We start from the raw sequence: 24,264 nt of genomic DNA on the forward strand, positions 1-24,264 counted from the left end.
AAGGTAAGTTAAAGGGAATTATGTATATACATAGTAAGGGACACCCGGTGGAACCGCCACAATACATTATTTTTCTAAACTAATACAGTAATATCCCAGATTGTAATCACCAAAAAAAGCTGACTATTTGATATTTATTAGAATGCGCAACTCAAAACGCCTACTGAATTGCATGTGAGGTGCATTATGGGCGGAGAACAAACACAACTGATCTTTGCCCATAATTTTAGTCAGTTACACTGATTACATCTAAAATTCACCTTTATAAGTTAAAAAGTAGTGTTTCTAACCTTGATCATATTGCTCGAGAAGGCACATTTGGAATACTGTGTGCAATTTGGGACACTGAACTATCAAAAGCATATTGATGACTGGAAGTGGGTTCAGAGAAAAGCAACAAGGATGATTCTAGGATATAGGGTACTAAGTTATCAGGAGTGATTTGCATAGCTGAACTTGCTTTCACTGGAGACAGACTGAAGAGAGACATGATCTGGGTCTTTAAATTGCTGAGTGACATAATAGTAGGCCCCCTCCTATTTCGCATCTACATGTTGCCCCTCAGCAATATCATCCAAAAACACAATGGCCCAGAAATTCGGGTCGGGGGCTTCCCGCGAGTGCAAGCCTCCGACCTGCACTTACCTAGCGCGCCAGCCATTGAGCTGTGGGCCCCCGTGGAATTGCGATCCTGGGCCGCCTCCAACTGCCGGCGCGCAGTGCTTGCGTATCCCAGGGGCGCAGTTAGTTCGATGCGTCCCCTGGGATCACATTGGCCATGGAGAGCCAATGGTAGCAGGGAATGCTTCGCTCATAAGTTTGACAGGAAGACCTGTCAAACTTATAAATACTATAAGCTCCAAAACATCACTAAATCTTCAAATAATTTTTTTTTTTAAATCACATTTTTTAAATAAACTATAAATTACATGAAATAACTATTTTAAACAATAATTTAAACGTTTGAAAATTTTTTTTTAATTTTCTAACGGGGTTAAAAATAAACTTACCTTTCTTTAAAGTATTTAAAAATAATAAACCTGTGGAAAAAATGTTTTAATTTTAATTAATTCACCAATTATCTTGTAAAAAGCAGGCCTTGCGACTGCTTTTTACATGTCTAACTTCTGGAGACTTACCTTCCTGGGAAAACCTGCAAAAAAAACGTAAGTTCGATGCGCACGCGCAGCCTCTCCTGCGCACGCGTTCGACCTCTGAACCCCTTCTTTTAAGGGAACGGAAGTGCCGGTTTCCCGCGCATGCACGAAACCGGCACTTCCATTGGGCTTACGGGCGAGTACCCCGTGCGTACTCACCCGTGGAGACCCGAATTTCTGGGCCAATGTCAGGCTTCACAAGTACGCTGATGACACCCAGCTCTACCTCACCTCCACCTCCCTCAACCCTTCCACTGTCTCTGATTTGCCACGCTGCTTGTCCGACATCCAGTTCTGGATGAGCAGAAATTTCCTGCAGCTAAATATTGGGAAGTTATAGAATATAGAATTTAATAAAGCCATTCTATTCGGTCCTTGCCATAAACTCCGTTCCCTAGCCATCGACTCCAACCCTCTCCTTGGTCACTATCTGAGGCTGAACCAGACCGTTCACAACCTTAGTGTCCTATTTGACCCCAAGATAAGCTTCCGACTACATATTTGCTCCATCACCAAGACTGCTTACTTCAACCTCCGTAACATTGCCCATCTCCGCCCCGCCTCAGCTCACCTCCTGCTGAACCCCTCATCCATGCCTTTGTTATCGCTAGACTTGATTATTCCAATGCTCTCCTGGCCAGCCTCCCATCTTCCACCCTCATCCCAAACTCTGCTGCCCGTATCCTAATTCGCACTAAATCCTGTTCACCCATCACCCGTGTTCGCTGACCTACTTGGCTCCCAAACCGGCAACACCTCAATTTAAAAATTCTCAGGCTCGTTTTCAATTCCCTCCATGGCCTCGCCCCTCCCTATCACTGTAACCTCCTCCAGCCCTACAACACTCCTGTGATCTCTGTGCTCCGATTCTGGCCTCTTGCGCATCATCGATTTTCATCGCTCCACAATTGACGGCCGTGCCTTCAGCAGCCCGGGCCCTAGGCTCTGGAATCCCCTTCCTATGCCTCTCCGCCTCTCTCTCCTCCTTTAGACGCTCCTTAAACCTACCTCTTTAACCAAGCTGTTGATCACCTGTCCTACATTGCCTTATGTGGCTCGGTGTCAAATTTTGTTTGATAATGCTCCCGTGAGGTGCCTTGGGATGTTTTACAACATTAAAGGTGCTATATAAATGCATTGTTGTTGTTGTAGCTTGTGGACAGGATTCCCAGCAACACAGTTGATGAGGTGTCAGTTAGGTTCTTCATAAAGGGGCAAGATGCCAATTGGCAATGGAATTGGAGGCAGCAAAATGGAAGGAAGATCTCCATTCCAACAGAATGGCATATCGACACATGTTCTTTTGCACTTACCGATTCCAGAGTGCCACTAATGCATACTCATGCATTTCTGTGTTCTGGTTCCCCTTTCTGCCATCCATATTCATTGCTGTTCTTGACATGCGCAGTGGTTTCATTCCATACGTGCTGGCATGATCTGTGATGTAGTTATACAGTTGGTGAGCTGTTGTCATGTTTGTGGAGAGGGCTATCGTCCCTAAAAGAAAGATGGAATATCAAAAACCGATTCTGGTAACAGGCATCAATTTGCATGTTTCTGTTAATATTTTGCTTATAGTTTACATCTGGTATGTTTTTCAACTTGACCAACATCAGTCGCCCAATGCTTTTTTTTTTAGACTAGCTCGTGATTGCTGTCAGTCTATTTGAACATGGACAAATTCAATGCTGAGACCAATTCTGTCCTTAACCAATTTTTGACAAATAACTAATAACAACCCTGGCTGATTTTTCCCATATCTAGCTCAGGGATACAAACTGAGCTACCACAATGTGGCATTGTGCCATACCCGGAAACATGGGTTCAAATCCCACCACGGCAGCTAGGGAATTTAAATTCAGTTAATTAAATAAATCTGGAATAAAAAGCTAGTTCCGGTAATGGTGATCACGAAACTATCAGATTGTCGTAAAAACCCATCTGGTTCACTAAAGTCCTTTAGGGAAGGAAATCTGCCGTCCTTACCCGGTCTGGCCTATATGTGACTCCAGACCCACAGCAATGTGGTTGACTCTGAACTGCCCTCTGAAATGGCCTAGCAAGCCACTCAGTTGTATTCAAGAAGGCACCTCACCACCACCTTCTTGAGGGCAATTAAGAGATGGGCAATAACTGCTGACCTTGCCGGTGACGTCCACATCAGATCCAGTGAATGAATTAAAAAACTTTTCATTAAAAAAATTAGTACTTTCTTCCTCTTTTTTTCTCCCTCGGTCTCCTTGCATAATAACAATTTTGGCAGTTGACCTATTCCCTGTGAATTCTGCACTGTAACAAAAAACTAGATGGTATGCGAAAAAAGGCCTGGGTCAACTCCTTCTGATTTTTCTTCTCTCATTGGGTGCTTCTCCATACAGCACATCTGAAGTCAGTGCCTTATATGATGATCAATAATGGAATAGTGTCCTATCACTCTGTGGTGCATCAAACTGGAGCCCCAAGATGCTGAAAAACCATAATTACATTTATTGCTGGATTGTGTATCTTGTGGCATAAATCAAATATATGGTGGAGTTAGTGAACAGGAATTTATTTTCTCCGCCTCAGCCCATGGATAAAATATTAACAATCTGCTTGTAAAGTTCATCTATGCACTGTGATGCCTTCCTCACTCATAGAATAACTGCACAGTTTATTAGTCTACACTATCTATTCACAGTCTATAACTGGCATAGCTATATTTTGAGTGAAATAAATTGATGTCACAATGGAGCGAAGTACAAAAAAAAATGATAGATCTAACCAAAAAAGTGCGGTGGAGAGATTTGGCTTAGTAACTATAGATCGTGGTTGTGAATTGGGCTCCTTTAATTCCTTTCTAAGAGATGATAATGTGTTCCTAACTTTCCAGAGTGTGATTTCTCTTACCTTCAAAGATGTGGTTCCTTCCATATTTGGGAATATCTGGATGGTGACAGATAAAATCTTCCAGGAAGCTGGTCAGGTGGTAGCCCTGCCTCAGGGTCATCTGACGGCCAACCAGATATTGATGAATGATGCGCAGGTGGAAATCATAACTGAAGGAGTGAACGTGCATCAGGTCCCTCACCTTGTCACACTCCTCTGTGAACAACATTGATAGCTGCCAGGATAGAGACAACAGGTAACTATTGATTACATTCACCATACTCTCGGCTTACGGCTTGTTACGGCTATGTTCAAGTAAATCTCCCTTTACTTAAAGTGCAACAAATGGTTGAATTGTGTGTAATGCATCCCTTATTATAATTGCGATGTTCAAAACATTGAATATTGCAATATTGTAAAATGGAGGTTTGCTCATGCTATTCTCAATTCTACTGTTCCACTAACGTCATGGATTGAATCTTGAGCTTTATATTAACTGCTCAACCCATGACAACATCCCATGAAAGAAAAGATGGGAAAATATGAACTCTGGTATTAAAAGTAAAGATGTAACAGATTCAGTAAATTGAACACTAAGTTTTAATAAGGAACCCATAAATAGAGCTTTTAGAATGGCCACAATGATCAAAGAAAAAAAGGAGTCTTCAGGGTCATAATTGGCCACCTGACTCTATGGATAACACTTTGAATGTTGCTTTAATTTTGACCCTGATGACTATTCTGATTTCCTAAAGTATCAGGTGTTTCTGACATGTCCTGAGCATTATTTTTATTCGGATCAGGCAATGAGAAAGCACAATTGAAAACAAATCTGAGATATTTGAAGAAGGCAGAAGAGAAAAGCAGACCACTTACGGCCTTGGAGCTGTTGGAAAAACGAATCCTCCTCTGTAAAGCTGAGACTTGTACTAACCCCCAAAACCTGCTGAATTTTTAGTAGTTTTATTCGTACCATCTGAGGTTGGGAGAAATTTCTCTTTTCCCCTCAATTCAACACTGAATTAACTATTTGTACATCAAGCAGAATTCAATGGATTCTCAAACTGTGTTGAATTCTAAGGCTGCCTTTCACTTATTCAGCTGCCTTAATTATAAGATAACTTAACTAGGTAGGAGTAGAAAATCCATTCAGCCCATTCAGGTCCTATCAATAAAGATCACTTTTGTTTCTCTTCTGGTCTGAACACTTAAACTGAGCCAGGATTTTCTGTATCAGATGGCAGCCTATTCAAAAAGTTAACAGCTTTTAAGTTGGAGAAGGTCACTCTACATTTAGCACCAATCCAGTTGCATATAATCATATATCCAGGCTTCAGGATCCAAGCAAAAAAAAACTTCTTTACATCCAGTTCCACCAATCCTCATTGTGATTTTAAAACCCTCAACCCAAGAATTTCTCTCTCAGTCGGAACAGATTTGGCTCCCCAAGGAATTACCCACTCTGTGGAATATTAAGCATACACTCTCTCAGCCCCAAACTCACTTTTAACCACAATGTACCGTTTGATTTAAAAGGCTTTTGGATCTTGATATTTTGAGCTACAGTTGATAGGACATTCTTAGAGGTCACTACCTCAATAGGTTAAAATAGTAAAATATAACCAAAAGTGCTTGGATACCCCCAGATCATGAGCCTAACTTAGGGATAACCATTTACACAGGTTCACTTGTTTTAGCTAGGCAGAAAATGGAAGTGAAGATAAAATAACTTTGCCTGATTCACCCCCTTCTTCACTGCTGTGAAAGGGGGGGAAAAAAGATCAGAGCTGTGCTGATAGTGGACAAGTAAACACTTGGCTGAGAATGTTCTGCCATAATGGCTGGAGATGGATACAAGAGGAAGAAGAAAATGAGATACCACAAAACAGGTGAGCTGGATCAGACCAGGCTGATGCAGCTCACTTTGCGTTTGTTTGGATCCTGTCACATCTAGTCACTGTTGTTAGCCGAGTACTTCCAACAATAATCAGATCTGTGGAATAATGAGTTCAGCAGCAAGTCTGCCCTACAGTCTGTACTTCCATACCAATAAAATGCAGCTTTATTTAATTATTTTTTATTACTTTAGTTCTTAGAAACAACTTCCTAACTTGCAAAATAAGTTTGAGGTTTGAAGACCTCACCCCTTAAATCAAAAATCATTGCCTGGCACAGACTGCTGCGTTACGCAATATAGTTATATCAAACAGAAATCGGGCTCGTTTGTGTTCAAGGGGAATTCAGAACAACCAATTCCTTTAAATTTTGTTTAAAAATCTGGACTGTTTTGCAGCAGACACAAGTCTTTTCATAGGATCTTGCATTTTGAAGATAAAACTCCCTGGTGTAAGAATTGCAATGATTTTAGACAACATACTGGAATAGATATGTAGCAGTACACTTCCTCTCTCACTCTATTAACATTGATGTCAATTATAAATGATATGAGCAGTTGTGCCGGCTACTCACCATAATGGGAAGCGAGCTGTCTTAAGAAAGGCTCACAAAAGCAACACTATTGAAAACAATGCCCAAATTCCCAAGAAATCCCATTGTCACCCCATAGTGTCTGCATTTCCACAGAAGCATCACTTTACAGTGAAATAACACTCATAAAAGCACCATTATACCCTACCAGCATTTCCACAGATGTCCACCTGGTTGCACTGCCAGTATCTAAAACAAGCATTTCTCCAAACCTTTTACTGATATTTATTTCTCATGTAAAGGGTTGACTATGAAAACTCAACATTCAAATAGTAATTGCTGTCCCCATGTGAGTGTGGAGAATACATATGGAGACTTTCCACTCCCAGGTATCAACAGCCTCAAGGGCTCCTGTTATCCTGTTTTCTTTCAGGCAGCAGGTTTACTGTATCCTCTGGTCTGGAAGGTTGTATTGGGATGCATCATTAAGTAGCCCTATGATACGAGTGCACTTTTGATCCTTGTAGAAGAGGGTATCTGGCACTTTATTCTGTGTATTACTGAGGTGTTGAGCAGAGCGGCCTGATATATTTTAACAGTATCAATGCCAGATTTTCATAACAGCAAGGCAAAGCAAGTGGGTGTAGGGTTCTCAAAATTCCCACATTCCCCAAAGGTTATGGATAAAGGGACCCGGTATGGGCAAGTTATTAAAAAAAGGGTACCCAAAATGGCTTCTAAAACCTCGTGACCAAAACGTACAGGTTTTTAAAAGCAAGGCCCTACAAAAGGCAGGCACTTTCAAAACCTGAAACGAAACCTAACATGCATGAATCTGTGAAAGACTTTGTGCAGCCAGACAGCTAGGTAAACACAGAATATGCATTCTTCATCTTGGAACAGATCAAGTCAGAATGGGCCTAATCTTGAGGCCATTAAGTTTCTGCATACGTAATCGGTAACAGCTCATAGTAGCCATCAAGCCAGGATAAGGACAATTAAATTTCATAAATAACAAACAGCCAGGATATCGGAGCCATTAAACCAGGAGACAACCACCCCAAAAGCATTAAAGTGGATGACCATAATCACTTTGGATGAGCCCACCAAAAGTTAGACAAAGGACTGGCCTGATTTGACGCGCAGATAAGGGATGAAGAACCGGGTGTAATTGTAGGCCCACCGATAGCCAAGGTCTCTTGCTTGCCTCTCTCTTGCTCTGGCCGCTTGCTCTTCGCTCTTGCCCTGGCCTCGTCGCGGGCTCTCTTCTCCCTCCCCGCGCCGCTCAACACCAAGGATGCCCATTACTACACCGAGGGCCAAACGCGGGAGGAGAACGAGACCCGATTCAAAGACACACAGGACATACGGGACCACGACCAGGCAGACGAGACGAGATGAGAAGAAACGGTAAAACCGGTAAAGGCAGAGAAGGGCAGCAGAAAGACGCGTTGGGGGACAAACGGCCTAGTTATAAGCTGGCGTTTGATGAATAAGTTGCCGTTCGAAGCATGGGTAGTAAAAGCATATTGACAATATAAACCGCCAACCGAGCCCCAACCGTAATAAAACCGTCGGCAACCAAACCGCCAGAAGAAGGAGGACCCATCGCGACAAAGTACTCAACGAAGACGTTAACAGAGGAAAAGGAGGGTGCTTCACACAAACAACTCCATCGCCGCGCCCTGTGACCACGTGGCAACAACGCACCCCAAAGGACAGCAAGAGTGAACCCCAAAACCCACAACCAGTTAAATCAACAGATTTTGAAATTGGTGAGCATGAATCCCTGGCCCCTCATAGCTTAATCTAGTTAGGTATTGGGAGTGGGATAAGGATAAGGGGATTTTAATGTGTTTGTTCCCTCGATGTGCCGTGTGTTCCCCATTCCCAAATAAGTGTATTGTTTTTATATGCCTGTAATTATCCTAGTAATTCTTAGTATTGTGATTTTGTTTTGCCTTTAATAAAAATTACGGTTTTCTTGCACCGAACCAGTTGTCTACTCATTTTTTCTGTATCGCCGCCTGTACCTAAGTCCGGTGTCTCGAACCCAGGGGCGTGGGAGCGATTCGAACCGCTCAGGGACCGTCAGGGGCAGAGCTGACTGGGCACACGCCACCCCCTACATGGGATAGTATTCGACCGTACTTCTTCATGTACCTAACAACTGTTGTGTTATATGTCGCTATCTTTTCTGAGCTGTTGTAGACAAGCTACTTGAAATAACACAGCAAGCCTGACTTTATGAAGTACAATTTTTTTTTGTACCAGGCACCATATTGTGGTTCAAATCATCTAATAAAGGCACCAGTCACTAGGACTGCACAAGGGAAGAAACTGCAGTTGGAATCCACGAGAAATGCTCATCCCTTGAGATCTCTATATTAGAGAAATGAATGCCTCTTGGCAAATAGTGGCTTTTCTGAATAACAGAGAATGTGTCAGTGACTACTGTGCAAAAAGATTCAGTTATAAAGGTCTCATGGTAAGCTCTGTATTAATTACCACACAAATCTGCTGTTACCATCACTCCTAGAAATTACATTTAATGTTTTATTTAGATGTTGGCTAGAATGGAAACCGTTCTGACTGAATAAGCCTGACAAAACCTTTACTCTTTCCCACCCTGGTTGTTCCTCCTGGTGTGGCCCCCCTCGTCACTCCCTCAACTCCATATCCAAGACACAGTCAACTACACCGTCTTCATCCTACGCCGCTCCTCTATTCTCCAACCCGGTTGGACTATCCTCGTTTGGTTCCACTCTTAATTGACTTATTGTAGCCAGAGCATGAGCAGTGGGTTCTCTTCCCAGCCCCTCACTATCTATTCTCGCAACAATCACCAGGCAGGAGTGTTCCCTCCCAGTTGGGGAACACTTCAGCAGTCAAGGACATTCAGCCTCTGATCTTCGGGTAAGCATTCTCCAAGGCGGCCTTCGAGACACACAACGCAAAATCGTAGACCAGAAACTGATAGCCAAGTTCCGCACTCATGAGGACGGCCTCAACCGGGATCTTGGGTTCATGTCACGCTACATGTAACCCCACCTGACGTAGGGTCATCCAGACTCGAGTCATCGTTGGCTTGTTCTCTCTACACAGATGCGGCCGGACCTGCTGTGATTTCCAGCAAAAAAAAATTTTTTTTGTCTGTTTTTTGTTTTTCATACAGACCCCAGCATCTGCAACATTTGACCCCTTGTGACCCCACCTCATTGTTCTTTGATGTAATGTTTTCCTGACTGACCTGTTTGGACACCATTCACACCTTTGATCGCTGTGATTATCTCTCTGCCGAGGTGTGATAAATGGCAGTTAGAAAGATTACCTGTAATCATCTGACATTATTCTCTGACTATATAAGCTGTGTCTTTATGCATCTCTCCACTTCACCTGACGAAGGAGCAGCGCTCCGAAAGCTTGTGATTTCAAATAAAACTGCTGGACTATAACCTGGTGTTGTGTGACTTCTTACATTTATCTATTCTTGGCCCCTTCCTTTTCCTCATCTACATGTTAACTTCCACTTCTGTAAGATTGCCTGCCTCCACCCCTACATCTGTTGCTGAAATGCTCAGACTTGACAATTCCAATGTTCTCCCCATCAGCCTCCCATCCACCACCCTCTGTAAACTTCAGCTAATCAAAATCACTGCTGCCCGTATCCTATCTCACACCAAGCCCCGCTCACCCATCACCCGTCCTCCCTGACCTATATTTGGTTCCCAGTCCCCTAACATCTCAAATTTAACATTTTCATCCTTGTGTTTAAATCTCTTCATGGCCTTTCCCCCTCCCTATCTCTCTAACCTCCTATAGCCCTACACCCTACCCGAGCTCCCTCCATTCCTCCAACTCTAGCCTCTTGTGCATCCTCCCTCCAATCGCCTCATCACTGGTGGCCATGCCTTCAGCCATCTAGGCCCCATGCTCTGGGATTCCCTCACTAAATTCTTCCACCTCCTTCTGCAACTTTAAGAACCTCCTTAAAACCCACCTCTTTCACCCTTAATATCTATGCCTCTGTGAAGCAGTGTGAGATGTTTTTCAATATTATAGGTGCTACATATATGCAGGTGGTTGTTGTTGTTGTTCCTGGCGTATAAAGATAACAGTTAAGACTCTAGGGGGGGGAAATTCAGTTGCTTGCGCCTCCCGTTAGCGCCTTAAGAGGGCGCGGCGATGTTTGCGCCACTCGCGAAATTAACTAGACTTTTGCGGCGGCACTAAACACTACCGCCACGATCTCCTGCGCTAGCAGATCGTGACGTCAGTCGAGTGTGCAACGCCCCATTTGCGCCCCGGACCGGATATTGAATGGCGCCCCCTGACTTACTGACTGCCGCTAGCAACGACAGGTTGAGGGGAGCGTTTAGCAGTCAGAAAGGGACTGCGGGAGCGCTATTTAAAGGTGACCGTTTCCTGCCTTTTTTTGTTGGTGACATTTTTGCACCACGCATTCTGAGAGAGAGACTTCTGGAGAGATTCAACGCTGTGTAAATGAGTTTTGGGTACTGAGCTGCACTGTGCAGGTTCATTCTGATTTGCTCTTCCTTGCTTCACCCACGCTCTGAGGTAGCGCCTCGCTCCTCGGCATTTGCGCCTTAAGACAGGTGTGAAGCGCCTGATTTAGCGCTCCAATCACCTCCAGGGGCGATAAAAGCCAAGTTTGCCATTGGAGGCGATAATTAGCGCCAGGTGCTAAACTTTGCACACGGCCAATAATGGCGCCCCAAACAGGGCGATACTGAATTTTTCCCCCTAGGTATGATCCAGAACATGGCCTTTAATACAAAGCAGGAGGGGTGGAGAGGAATGATCACCTAATTGAAATGGCAGTGCAAGTGTCATTTCTTGAAGGGACATCAATCCTAGTTATTGTTTTTCTCCTTGCATGGGAGGACAGCAATTTTAATTTATGTATGCAGGCTGAATAATTGAGGAACACGCATATGAAAGGGGGAGGGAAAAGTGGGCATGGATACATCCCATTTTCCAGTATTTACTCAAACCCCTGGGGCAAGTAATAGCTGAACAGTGCAACACAGAATGAATGTCTATGAATTGAAAAAGAGCACAATGTAAGTAACATCTAAACCATTGTACATATTTTTAGAATGACTAACAGTCAGAGCCACAGAGTGAGGGGGAGAAAGTAAAAATGAGCAAGACCAGCAAAAGGAGAGTCAGTGTGCAGTAGGGAAAGAGAGAAAGTGTACGAGAGTAAGGCCTCTGGAGCTTGGGACGTACCGCTGACTCTGAGACCGAACTCACTTCGGCAAGGCACTTGATGCGAGCTTTGGACACTAGAGAGCCCTAATTGGAGACAGGAATGGAGATGGATATGGCACTCAACACAGACACACATGCATTTTCTATTCTACTTACAGTACATTTAAGTGAGGCATTGCCACAGGCCAGAATTAATCATAAAACATCACAACAGCAGCCTAATAATTTGAAGGGTCACCAAACTTGTTTTTCACCCAGACTTTAAACTCAGCACAGCACTGCTCCTTTTTAAAATCACACTTTTCCAATACCAGGAGAAGCAGCAATAGCAGCTGCTTAAAAAAAAAGCAGAATTGAGAAGTGGTATCAGTTTTGTCTGCCCTTCATAGAAACATAGAAGATAGGAGCAGGAGTAGGCCATTCGGCGCCTCGAGCCTGTTCCGCCATTTAATGAGATCATGGCTGATCATCCAAATTCGGTACCCTGTCCCTGCTTTCTCCCCATATCCCTTGATCCCTTTAGCCTTAAGAAATATATCTAACTCCTTCTTGAATATATTTAATGAATTGGCCTCAACTGTCTTCTGTGGTAGAGAATTCCACAGGTTCACCACTCTGTGTGAAAAAATTCCTCCTCATCTCAGTCCTAAATGGCTTACCCCTTATCCTTAGACTGTGACCCCTGGTTCTGGACTCCCCGGCCATCGGGAACATCCTTCCTGCATCTAGTCTGTCCAGTCCTGTTAGAATTTTATAAGTTTCAATGAGATCCCCTCTCATTCTTCTAAACTCTAACGAATATAAGCCTAATCGACCCAATTTCTCCTCATACATCATTCCTACCATCCCAGGAATCTTCGCTGCACTCTCTCCATGGCAAGAACATCCTTCCTCAGATAAGGTGACCAAAACTGCACACAATACTCAAGGTGTGGTCTCGCCAAGGCCCTGTACAACTGCAGCAAGACATCCTTGCTCCTGTACTCGAATCCTCTCGCTATGAAGGCCAACATACCATTTGCCTTCTTAACCGCCTGCTGCACCTGCATGCTTACCTTCAGCGACTGGTGCACAAGGACACCCAGGTCTCGTTGCACTTCCCCTTTTCCCAATCTATTGCCAGTCAGATAATAATCTGCCTTCCTGTTTTTGTCACCAAAGTGGATAACCTCGCATTTATCCACGTTATACTGCATCTGCCATGCATCTGCCCAATCACCCAACCTGTCCAAATCATACTGGAGTTTTTCGGCATCCTCCTCACAGCACACACGCCCACCCAGCTTTGTGTCGTCTGCAAACTTGGATATATTACATCTAGTTCCTTCGTCTATATCATTAATATATATTGTGAATAGCTGGGGTCCTAGCACCGATCCCTGCGGTACCCCACTAGTCACTGCCTGCCACTCGGAAAAAGACCCGTTTATTCCAACTCTTTGCTTCCTGTCTGTCAACCAGTTCTCTATTCAAGTCAGTACCTTACCCCCAATCCCATGTGCTTTAACTTTGCACGCTAATCTCTTATGCGGGACCTTATCAAAAGCCTTCTGAAAGTCCAAATACACCACATCCACTGGTTCTCCCTTATCTATTCTACCAGTTACATCCTTAAAAAATTCCAGTAGATTAGTCAAGCATGATTTACCTTTTGTAAATCCATGTTGACTTTGTCCGATCCTGTCACTGTTTTCCAAGTGCTCTGCTATTACATCTTTTATGATGGACTCTAGCATTTTCCCCACTACCGATATCAGGTGTACCGGTCTATAATTCCTCATTTTCTCTCTACCACCTTTTTTAAATAGTGGGGTTACATTAGCTACCCTCCAATCCATGGGAACTGTGCCAGAGTCTATAGAATTTTGGAAGATAACCAGCAATGCATCTACTATTTCTAGGGCCACTTCCTTAAGTACCCTAGGATGTAGATTATCAGGCCCTGGGGATTTATCGGCCTTCAATCCCATCAATTTCCCTAACACCATTTCCTTACAAATACTGATTTCATTCAGTTCCTCCCTCTCATTAGGCCCTATGTTCCCCGACATCTCTGGGAGGTTATTTGTGTCCTCCTTTGTGAAGACAGAACCAAAGGGGTAGATTTTCCCGAACCTGTCGGGAAGAAGGTGGGACTTCCCCTTTCGGGTTTCTGACCCACCTACTTCAACGTCCGGCCAATCCGCGCAATTTTCCCTTGATTGACCGTGTTGAGCCCGCCCAGAGGGCTCAGCAGGCCAATTAAGGGCCACCCGGCAACAGGTGACGTCACAGACTGAAATTTCATCTGTCAAGAGTTCTTGACAGATGAAATATCAGCATTTGACAGCTGTTTGAAGCTGTGAAACACTGACAGTCTGAGTTCTACCATGAGTCATTCTGCACAGACTCAGTTAGAACTCTTACCGGCACTCAAAGCTGAAGGCTGTCACTTTTCACAGATCGCAGCCATTCAGCTTTCAGTTCCGGCTGAGTGATGGGCTCCCGACGGCTACAGGAAGAAAGGCTGCTAAGGTAAGTAAAGTTCTTTACACACTTTAGACACACCAAACACACTTACCTTTACACTCATGCACCCATCACTCACCTGAGCGCCAACATCGCGACCCCTCCAACTCCTTCAACCCGACGGCCCGCCTGCTCTAACCTGGCGTGGTTTGGAGCCGTCGGGAAACCCACACGAAACCCCCCAAAATAGGGATTAGGCTAAAAACTGCCTGTTAACTACCTGTTAACAGGCAGTTAATTGGCACTAATCCCTTCCCGCCTGGTTTCGGCGGGTCCCAGTGCGGGGCGGGTACCCGCCGCCCCTGAAACTTACGTGGGGCGGGGTTTTGGGTGGGATGGTGTCAGGACCCCCAAATTCGGGATTTCCCCCCCCCCACACGCCTGAAATCCCGCCTGACGACTCCACGAAAATCTAGCCCAAAGTATGTATTTAATTGGTCTGCCATTTTTTTGTTCCCCATTCATAAACTGCTCAGTCCCAGGTTAGTCTGGTTATACTGTACAAATTATTCAAAAATGCTCCACATATGGTGAAATACTTTTGGTGCAGTCACCGTGTCTATTCAGGGTCAAAGCTAGTTGTGGACCCCACGACTGATGCTGGTATTCATTTTGATGGTTCCCGATGCAGGACTCTTGAGGTAGTAGGAACTAAATCCCCCAACACATTGATCAATGAAGCAATCGCTGTTGTCCCAGATGTAGAGATCATCCAGGAACAAGCTAATTACTGCAAACTTTTGGTAACATCACGTTGTTAAGTATTTGCAATGAAAGCTCCATTATCCTTCCTCTGCCTGGTGACTAATGCTTCCTTCATAAGGTGGGATGCCTTCTCCAGAAAGTTTTGCCCCATAATTTGTAGCACCAGCTACAAACCAATTAGTAATTTATAGTTTGAAGCTTCAAGCAGTGTTGTTAGCCATGTCCTTTGAGACACAGCAAACTAGTGAAGGTCTCTACAATAAGTAAACAATGGCAGGTTCAACCTATTGTGTGCTAGAATGCCATATGGAGTGATATTAGTGTCATTAGAATGCTTTACTCTCCACATTCTGTTTTAATAGCTTGCAAGGTGTGCAATGTGTCAAAGACAAGGTCCAGTTGCACAAAGGCTCCTTTTGTTTCCAAACACTTCAAATGTTCAAGGGGTGGGCTAACCCAGAAATGAAGGCAGCTTTCAGAACACAAGAGATAGTTGAGGTTTTGATGTGGGATCCAAGTTGTTCAACTGGGAGATTTCTGTATGCCTTTCCGTATGCCTGTAGAAGATCAGCCATGATCTTGTTGAATGGCCAAATGGCCTACTCCTGCTCCTATTTCTTATGTTCAGTATTTCTCATACACAGGGCCATTTATACAGAGGAGCTGTAGGTGATCTTAGTAACTTCCCACTGATCAAAGCAAATTTGGTTTCCCAACCTACTACAGCTAAGAATATGGCCACTCATTGTGACACTCACCCTAAAGGCATGATCTCCTAACAGAGGTCAAGGGCCAGATTTGGCACAATTCCCCTCAGAGTCTCCATTTTGACAGCTTGGTATTGACAAGAAATGTTCTGATTATATTCTGCATATTCAGTTCTATTCTTTCAGAATTTGTTGATGATGTAAAATCCAAATTCTATTATTGAAGGGCAGCGTTGTATGTAATTTAACTCATTAGGTGGCAATGCCTCAACCAAATGCTATGAACAAATGAACATAAAGACTGAGAAGAGATTACAAATTATTTACAAACATATAGACAGATCACTCTAGCTACTTTTAAAAATCAAATAAAAACATGCAAGCGTCATTTGAAACAGATTCTGTACTACAACAAATTTCAAAATGAATCATTCAGAACCATCAGAAAAATTACACAACATATTCTCAACATGGTGAGATATGGATTAAGTGGTCTGACGAGACTGAACCAGATACATGACTTTATGCAGGGAACTGCTGACACCAAATGGCAAATATTCAAAGCCAACTACTATGGTAATTTTAAAGCATGCCAAGGTGTCGAAAGACTGTGGCACAATGGTTCCCTGTAAAACAGGTTTGACTTCTGTGATGTCAGAAGCAATAAATTGCCACATTTTGAATTGATCCATTAATATGGGAAGGGACAGCAAAACTGTTGACTATTTAAACCTAGTTTATTAGTTATGATTTACTTTAGTTCCTTGGCTAACCTCCTCATGTTTGGTCTAATAGTGGCCTCATCTCCTTGTAGTCAAGTGGAACAACCCATAGTACCACTCCATAAGTGTTTTTAATGTTTCTCAACCGATTATAGCAGTCGATCTCTTTTCTCAACCAGGTTGGATGTGGGTTTGAACAAAGGTGCCAGAGATGAAGTAGTGAGCAAGTTGAATGGGTTGAATGTTCTTTTCTTGCTCCTGCAACAATGCTCCAACTAGCTGTACCACTTCTAATGAGAGTATTCAGACTGCCCACTTTCATAAACTTCATTCATTCAGTTCAGGCAGCATTAATAGTGTTTAATTAAGCAATGTCTGGTTACAGTGTTGTTTTAAAATGAAGCAATTAGGAGGCTGCAGCGTTTAAGTTTTTCACTGAAAATCTAAAATATGCATTTTTAAAAAAGCAGTCATCTGTTAAAGAGTTAGGCTGTGTAGCCTTGATTTTTTTTTTAAACTGTGTTATTTTAGGTCACTTAAATTGGATAATCTGACTTTAATATTTAGTATGACCATCAAATATATAAATACATCCCCTATCGCTCTAACAGATTTAAAGTTACCTGAGAGTTGACAGACTGTCCCATTGGAATCCGGGAGCACTCGAGGGCATATTGTTTCACACAGAAGTAACAGCCCTAGAAATGGGAAAGAGTAGAAATTAGGGATAGAAATATTTTCCTCTTTTTGTGAATTCACCGGTATTCAATGGACCTGAATTAAAATGACAGATATTTTGCTACAAATGACCGTGCAATGTAATTTAAATAGCAGGAACAAATAGAAACCAGCCAATCATGAACCACCTGCAATAAGGCTCTTTTGGCACTCTATAATGAGTAAAACTGTATATTTTGATGAAAATGTCATTAATCCAGCCAAATAGTACACATGTGTAATGGTCCCACAAAAATACAGGCAATTCTTATTTACCCACAAGGCTTGGGTCTTCCCCAAAAGAGGTTATCCTAGCTCTAAAAGAGATTGGGTTCTCCCAATGTAACGAGACACAGGTCCTCAGGTTTAAACATACACTCCATTTGTCAATCACAAAAAACTCAATGGACATACTAGTGCACATATTCTAGTTGCTTAATAACATCAAATCTACAGCAGGCAACTGAAATGTTACTGAATCCTGAATAAAGAAGGACACTGTGCCATCTAGTGATGGGAGTCAATCACACCATTATGTGCTGATTATACTTTCCTGTACAGGACACCAGTTAACCAGGTGATTTACACAAGACTCGACAGATGTATCTGTTACCAATATGCTGCTTGAATTATCTGTGAAGTATGCTAGCCCATCAGGGACTAAAAACTATTATGAGGCACTAGCTAGATAATTTGACATCATACTCTGCTGATGCTCAACAAACACATGAACATGAGGGAAATTTCGACTGTTACGTGGTATCACTTCCGATGAAAGGTGCTATTATCAGTTTTGCCTGTCAATTATCATCACATCAAGTACTACATTAGGAATCCACAATGTCATGACATCAAAACAACTGCTGTGCTGGGAAACCAAAGTTTATTCCTGATATAGTATCACATAGTCACTGAATGATGCCGTGGGATCCCAGAGTGTCAAAGTACTACACTGAGTACTGAGATCTCAGAGTGTCACAGTGACAGCTTTACTGAATCGCACAGTGTCGCAGTATCACACCGACTGCTGTACTGTGATCCCAGAGTGTCACGGTATCACACTGACTAGGTTTTTCTTTTTATGCACATTCCCAATTCCTTTGCTTGCAAATAAAACTTACTTATCAACATTAACCTCTTCACAGATAAGCTCTGGTGTTATAGCCTGGGTGACATCAATTTATATTGAATGATTAACCCCTTCATTGATAGATAGAGACATTTTTCATCTGTTTGCTAAGGAGATGTGCAGACAGTAGGGAACCAGCTTATTAATCAAGTAATTGTTTTGCCAACATGATCAAATGAAGGAAAGTGCATGTGACTTGCAATACTATTTAGATGCCAGTTTACTTGACCCAAAAGTATACCGTAAAATGTGGAGGACATAAGGTATTGTGTCGAAACTTCCAACAATTTGCATTTATATTGTCTTTCCATTGTTGTCTCTCCATTCCAGTGCTAACAACATTGAAGAGTTTTTTGATGGGCCTTCATTGGCCCCATGGTATAGGGGACAGACGGGTCCACAGAATGCATCCTATTTTGGGAATCCCACATCTTCCACCAGGAAGCCGGATACTTCCTCTCACTCAGCGTATCAGCTGGCACAGGTGACCTTGTTTAGAGCAGATGGATGTCCCACCCCAAAACAAGGCACTGCAGAAACTGGCAGAGAAAGGCAGGATAAAGCATATCTGGGTCCTGGGCTAATTCCTGGGCCTTCTGCTGCATTCCCCGTCAGACTTGTAGCAGGAATGTGCCAGAAGGCCTCCAGAAATTTGGGCCCAGGATTTTTAATTTAATCAACTGGGAGAGGGGGGGGGGGGGGGGGGGGAGACAGGACAGGAAGCCAACATAGCTCCGCGAGAATGGGGGAGGTGGGTGAGTGGGACAGGATATGTGCGGCAGAGTTTTACATCAGTTGGAATCTATGGAGAATGGAGGATAGAAGACTAGGATACAGAGATTTGGAGCAGCAGAGTCTGAAAGGCATGGATAAAGGTTTCAGCTGTGGCGAGGCAGAGGTAGGAGCAGAGGCAGGCGTTGTTGCCAAGGTGAAAGTAAGTGGTCTTGATGGAAAAGATATGGAATCTGAAACGTAGCTCAGTCTGAGACAGCGGCTGGAGAAGAAGATGGAATTAGTGGAACGGAGAAGAGTTTGTGTCAGGGGCCGAAGATAAAGGCTTCGGTCTTCCTGTAGTTGAGCTGGAGGAAGTAATCATTCATTCAAAAACTGGATGCTGGAAAAGCAATCGACAGCACGAACGTAGTCTGTGACATTTAGCCCTTGTGCAGCAATTAAAATAGGAATCTTCTGTGTAACTAGAGAAGCATTTCTGATTATGACTCTCCCTTTCTGACCTTTTGTTCAGCACAATTAAAATGTACATCAATACAAGTGGGAAGCATCACCAGGGTAAAGGTGCTATTATACCACCACAAACAGATCCATAATGGCAGGTTTTTGCATAATCAACTTGTACGAGACACTACTTTTCCCCCTCATTCCCACATCTAACAAAATATAATAAACTACCTCAGATTGACAGAACATGCAAAATGATCCATTTATATATCTGACTCTGTACCCACTCATGAGTTACGAGGTCCGACATCACTCAGTGGATCTTTCTACTCACTCCCATTCACCAATGCTTATTTTTTCACTTCTGAAACATAATGCAATTTCATCCCTCCTGCACAAAGAAGAAATTTGTCAGCTGTGAAATGTATGAAAGATGTCCGATATCTTTGCAAGCACAACAAGTCGTCCTTACCTGGAAAGCGAGTTCCATGAGCACAATTCCACCCGGCAGAGCCCTTTGAAGATGATAGGTCATTACACTGGAGCCATCCATGCTCTATAATAGATTTCAACACACAAATCAAATGATTCAGTTACTGTGAATATTACAACCTTTTGCCGCATGCCTCGGGCTTGATACCAGTGTGGGAACTGCTTTGCACAGTATTAGTTTGACAAAAACTGCAGAGATAGCATCACAGAGTGCTTCTGTGGTGACGAACCAGTTCTTTCTCGTCACAAAAAGTGCCTCTTTCTCCACTTGCAGGAACAGAACAGATCACCTAGTGAGCTTAGCAACTCTACTAAGATTGGATAAAACTCATAAAGCTATCAGAAGACTCAGGTAGCTCAAAGACTCCATCCATATATCAAACAATGAAGATACTGTGAAGCATGATTAACAGAGTAACCCACAAAGACAACTTCAAGTCTATTCCAGAGGTTACAAATGGCTTCACTGCTGTTTCTGTGTCCAGACTGAACCATCTTGGGACTTATTTTGGAGGGTTTCTGGAAGCTGGGCTTATAACCCCTTTAATGCTAAGCAGTGAGTGATGACTGACCGCATGCTCCTGTGGGTGCTTGATGAAAATCAAAGGCAGGTCAGCAGTAATAGACACCCACACAGCAATGTGAAAACAAATTCAAGTATATTTTAAAATCAATCTAAGTACATACATTTTTTTGTAAGTTGGGGTCAAAAACAGCTGCATTGTTTTGCTAAGCAAGGCAAGAGTTCAGCTGTTCTTTCTGCCCTACAATCTAGGACGATTTTTTAAAATCTATAAACTAACAGCCCACACAAATTAAATGCTCTCTCCTGGGTTAGATGGGATCTGTGCACTCACCTTCACTGATACCAAACGCCAAGATTTCAGACATAAAATGCCCAATTTTGATTGGCAGTGAATTTATATAATAATATTTGTGTCAGTCAAGGCTTTGTTTTCATAAGATAGTACATAATACAAGGGAACAGATATGAACTAGAGAAGGGCTCAGAGCTTGCAAGCACTTGATTCTTTGGAAGAGACCACACTGAATATCCTAATAGTTAAGAGAATTTAAGGGCGAGGACATAGTCTCCTCAGGCTCAAGATTAGTACTACAGTATCTAGTTCTTATGTCCGGTTCCCATTCTCACTCATTCCCACACAGGCATACATGTAAGCATACAAATGTAAGATGTATTATGGTACAATGTAAGCACTGTTTAAAGCTGTCTTTAGGAGCATCTAAAATGATTTATCTTTGTCACCACTGGCTTAGAAGAGCAGCCCAGAACAAGACAGCACTTCACAGCACCCCACATCTCTTTCAACACAGCCGCACACATCCAAGAACATGCTGGTGAAAGTGGCCCGGGTTAGTCATAGTGCACATGGAGGAGTAACTACGGTTACCAGATGCAGCAGTTTGGCAACACTGGCAGCCACGTCAAGCTCCTTTTGTTATTCACTGGAAAAGGAGATGAATGTTGACATGTTGACCGATGTATTAAAACATTTGCATGATGCATATGCAGGCAGCATATTGGCTCATACCGCAGCCCATCCCTCGGCTAACTTAGAAGTTAAAGGCAGGAAATCTGAGGGAGAAGGTGATCCAGACTGTCACTGGCAGTGCAATCCCTATAGTGCAGGTTAACTACAGGTTTCCACGCAGCAGATGGCATAGCTTTGCAACTGGCTCTCTGCTGACATGGGTCATTGCCAGGTAAATGTGCCAGCGTCTGCATATATGATTGGTGGCATAATGGCAGGTGTGGGCAGTCCACTTCTGTTGTCTACTTATCTATCTGACATGCTTCTACCAAAAATATGCACTGAAACCAGCCACCATCATTAATTTTAATGATGCTATGACCATGACAGAACTCTGCAACTAGCACTTAAATGTCTTGAGCTGCAGTGAAAGTTGGCATTGCAAGAATATCTCTTCATGCCACTTCATTTTTTAAGTGCTTCTTGTCCTACTGAAGTGTTGTAAATGCCTCAATTACAGTCATCTTTCCTGTTAATTTGCATACATTATTTTTGTTTCAACACATGCATTCTCTTAGGCTGGCCTATAAAGCCAGTTGGAGGATCACATGCTGTGCAAAGTGATGAAAAGGATTCCCAGCCGCCATTGCACAATCTGCGCCATGGAGTCCTGACAATAATACAGAAAAGTCATGTGTCACCAAATTGCAATTTAAGAAACCCAACTATAAAATCAAACTGATGGCTCACAAAGTGTCTGGGAATCAAATAACTGAAGGTTATTTTAAATATTGCATAGAAGCCTAAAAATGACTGTTGGCAACATTAGCAAATTAACATTTTATGAACTCTTATGCTACAGTATTTCTCTGTCTGCTATTTTACTGGAAATGTTAACCTATTTACAATAAAAGGTGAACGCCTGCTTTGAAATAGAGAACAGGCGATGTTCTACGACGCTTCGAGCATTCGTTCACTGATATCGCAGTAATTTCTGGACTGCATGGATAAGGACTCAGCTTTTCCCCATGAACTAGTCTCTAAACACTCTTGACTGCTCACCTTTGGACTGTCATCACTTTTCTGCTTGTGAATAGAAGTTATAGATCGCGAGTCCAGTGGCCGGGTCCGCCCCAAACTGAAAGAAATAAACCCACAAATATGGTCAGGGTATGAATGTTAAAATGAAGTGATCAGTGGAACTGGATGCTGCGGTCCAACAGTCAGATTTTCTGATTAGTGACAGTGGAAGGTGATTGTTAGGAAAAGTAACTGGCTTGCAACATTTGGGGGAGCGGGTTGAGCTGCTGCAGTAAGACTGAGTTTGGCCCATCGGCAAGTGTGCAGTACGTCTTATCATAACACAGCATAATGTTGGTGGGAAGGGGGCAAAGGGAAGCATTAGCAGTGCAGTAGGCAGGAGTCTTGCCTGATGATTGGGCTTGCCACCGTGGGGAGACAGTGCACTGTGACCATCAGGAAAGCTACAGTAAGGCAACAGAACCATTGGGCATAAATTGGGTATCCAGCGAGTGTCCTGGTCTAGTAAATCAGAATCAATCAGGTTATTAGGGAGCCACATCAGCTTGTGTAGAATATCAGTGGAAGTATTATGAATTCCATCACTACTAGATCGACTAACGTAAACTCATTCATACTTTTAAAAAGGTAGCTTGCAAACACATATGGTAAAGTCTAGTAAAAGTCTTCCACTCTATTTGGAAGTTGTTATTTCAATTCCAAAACCCAGAGGTACTAGTATAAAAATCCTGTCCCTACAGTTAAAGGATATTAACATATATTAGAGAACATGTAACATACAGGATTTTACAATAGGTGGTGTATGGCGGAAACAGTTAACAATGGCAATAGCATTTTGGAGTTGAAATGATGGAAACACTATTTAGGCACTGTGTTGCAATCTAGAATCGTGGCCAACAATTCTGTAACACAAATGAGGTCTATAAACTAACAGACATTAGCTTACACTATTCCTAGAACTCTGATGGTGTCCCAGTCGAGTTACTATTTTGTATATAGATGGGCTGAAAATAGTGATCAAAGCAGCAGTTAGTTGATTTGTTTCTTCTCTTATCTGTCTTACCATTAAGGCTTTCTATATTCCACACCAATCATCCCATTTTACTGTTAGTAACGAAAGCATAAGATAACCATCCACATTTTGGCATTTAGCTTGCATTTCCATCGTGTGGTGAAAATGTGATTATGAGACAGGATGTGCCAGTGAAAAAAGGCTTTCTTTCAGTTTGCCCTGAGGATATTTATCACTTAGTTTATGGAATTACCCAACACTTTTTAAAAATAAATTACAGGATTTATTTTAGTGCAATGCACTGTGAGGATGTTCACCAACTTCTGTATATTATGAGGATAGATACAGTATTAATTAGGTCACATCACGGTATCAGTGTGGTTTACTGCAAGGAAATGCCGACACTTTCTTCCATTTAAAGGTTATATTAGCATCATGGGAAAACAAAAATACATCAGATTCAATTATATGGGTCATTCTGAGACAGTAGTAACTGCACGGTTTCAATTGCATGGCTTGTACAGAGAAAGCAAAGGTGACAATTCTGCTACCTTGCATTCAACTGTTGTTCTTCTTACCTCCTAGTAGGAGAAGGTGGGCGGACCTGCACCAGGATAAAGCCCATGCTCTGTAGGTACTGGATGTACTGCTGCATGAATGCATTGGAGATCTCTCCCAGCCACTGCTCCTCTTTCAGTTTAAAAGGCATTGTTTCCACAGAATCACAGCTGTGACTCCGGTCTCTCCCTGATGCTGTTGAATCATTAGAACGATGGCGCTTCTGTGGAGAGAGGGTCAGAAGTCTCAGAAAATGGGACAGCAAGAAAAAATAATTGCAGTTCATCTCTACATTAAAATGGACATAAACATTT

The 24,264-nt window shown here is 42.8% G+C and overlaps 1 protein-coding gene across 1 annotated transcript in view; it reads right to left on the bottom strand.

Annotated features, from left to right (window-relative positions):
* szt2 (SZT2 subunit of KICSTOR complex) overlaps positions 1-24,264 on the bottom strand; it is a 293,641-nt gene that overhangs the window by 18,660 nt on the left and 250,717 nt on the right. Inside the window, exons 63-68 of the mRNA XM_085978227.1 lie at positions 23,971-24,173; positions 22,402-22,477; positions 19,827-19,910; positions 16,953-17,027; positions 4,047-4,260; positions 2,471-2,654 (exon numbers count right to left, since the gene is read on the bottom strand). Coding sequence (XP_085834353.1) covers positions 2,471-2,654; positions 4,047-4,260; positions 16,953-17,027; positions 19,827-19,910; positions 22,402-22,477; positions 23,971-24,173 — 836 coding nt within the window. The remainder of the gene's footprint in view (positions 1-2,470; positions 2,655-4,046; positions 4,261-16,952; positions 17,028-19,826; positions 19,911-22,401; positions 22,478-23,970; positions 24,174-24,264) is intronic.

Source organism: Somniosus microcephalus, chromosome 3 (assembly GCF_052327205.1).
Source record: "Somniosus microcephalus isolate GS21.2 chromosome 3, FLI_Smic_1.0, whole genome shotgun sequence".
NCBI lineage: Eukaryota > Metazoa > Chordata > Chondrichthyes > Squaliformes > Somniosidae > Somniosus > Somniosus microcephalus.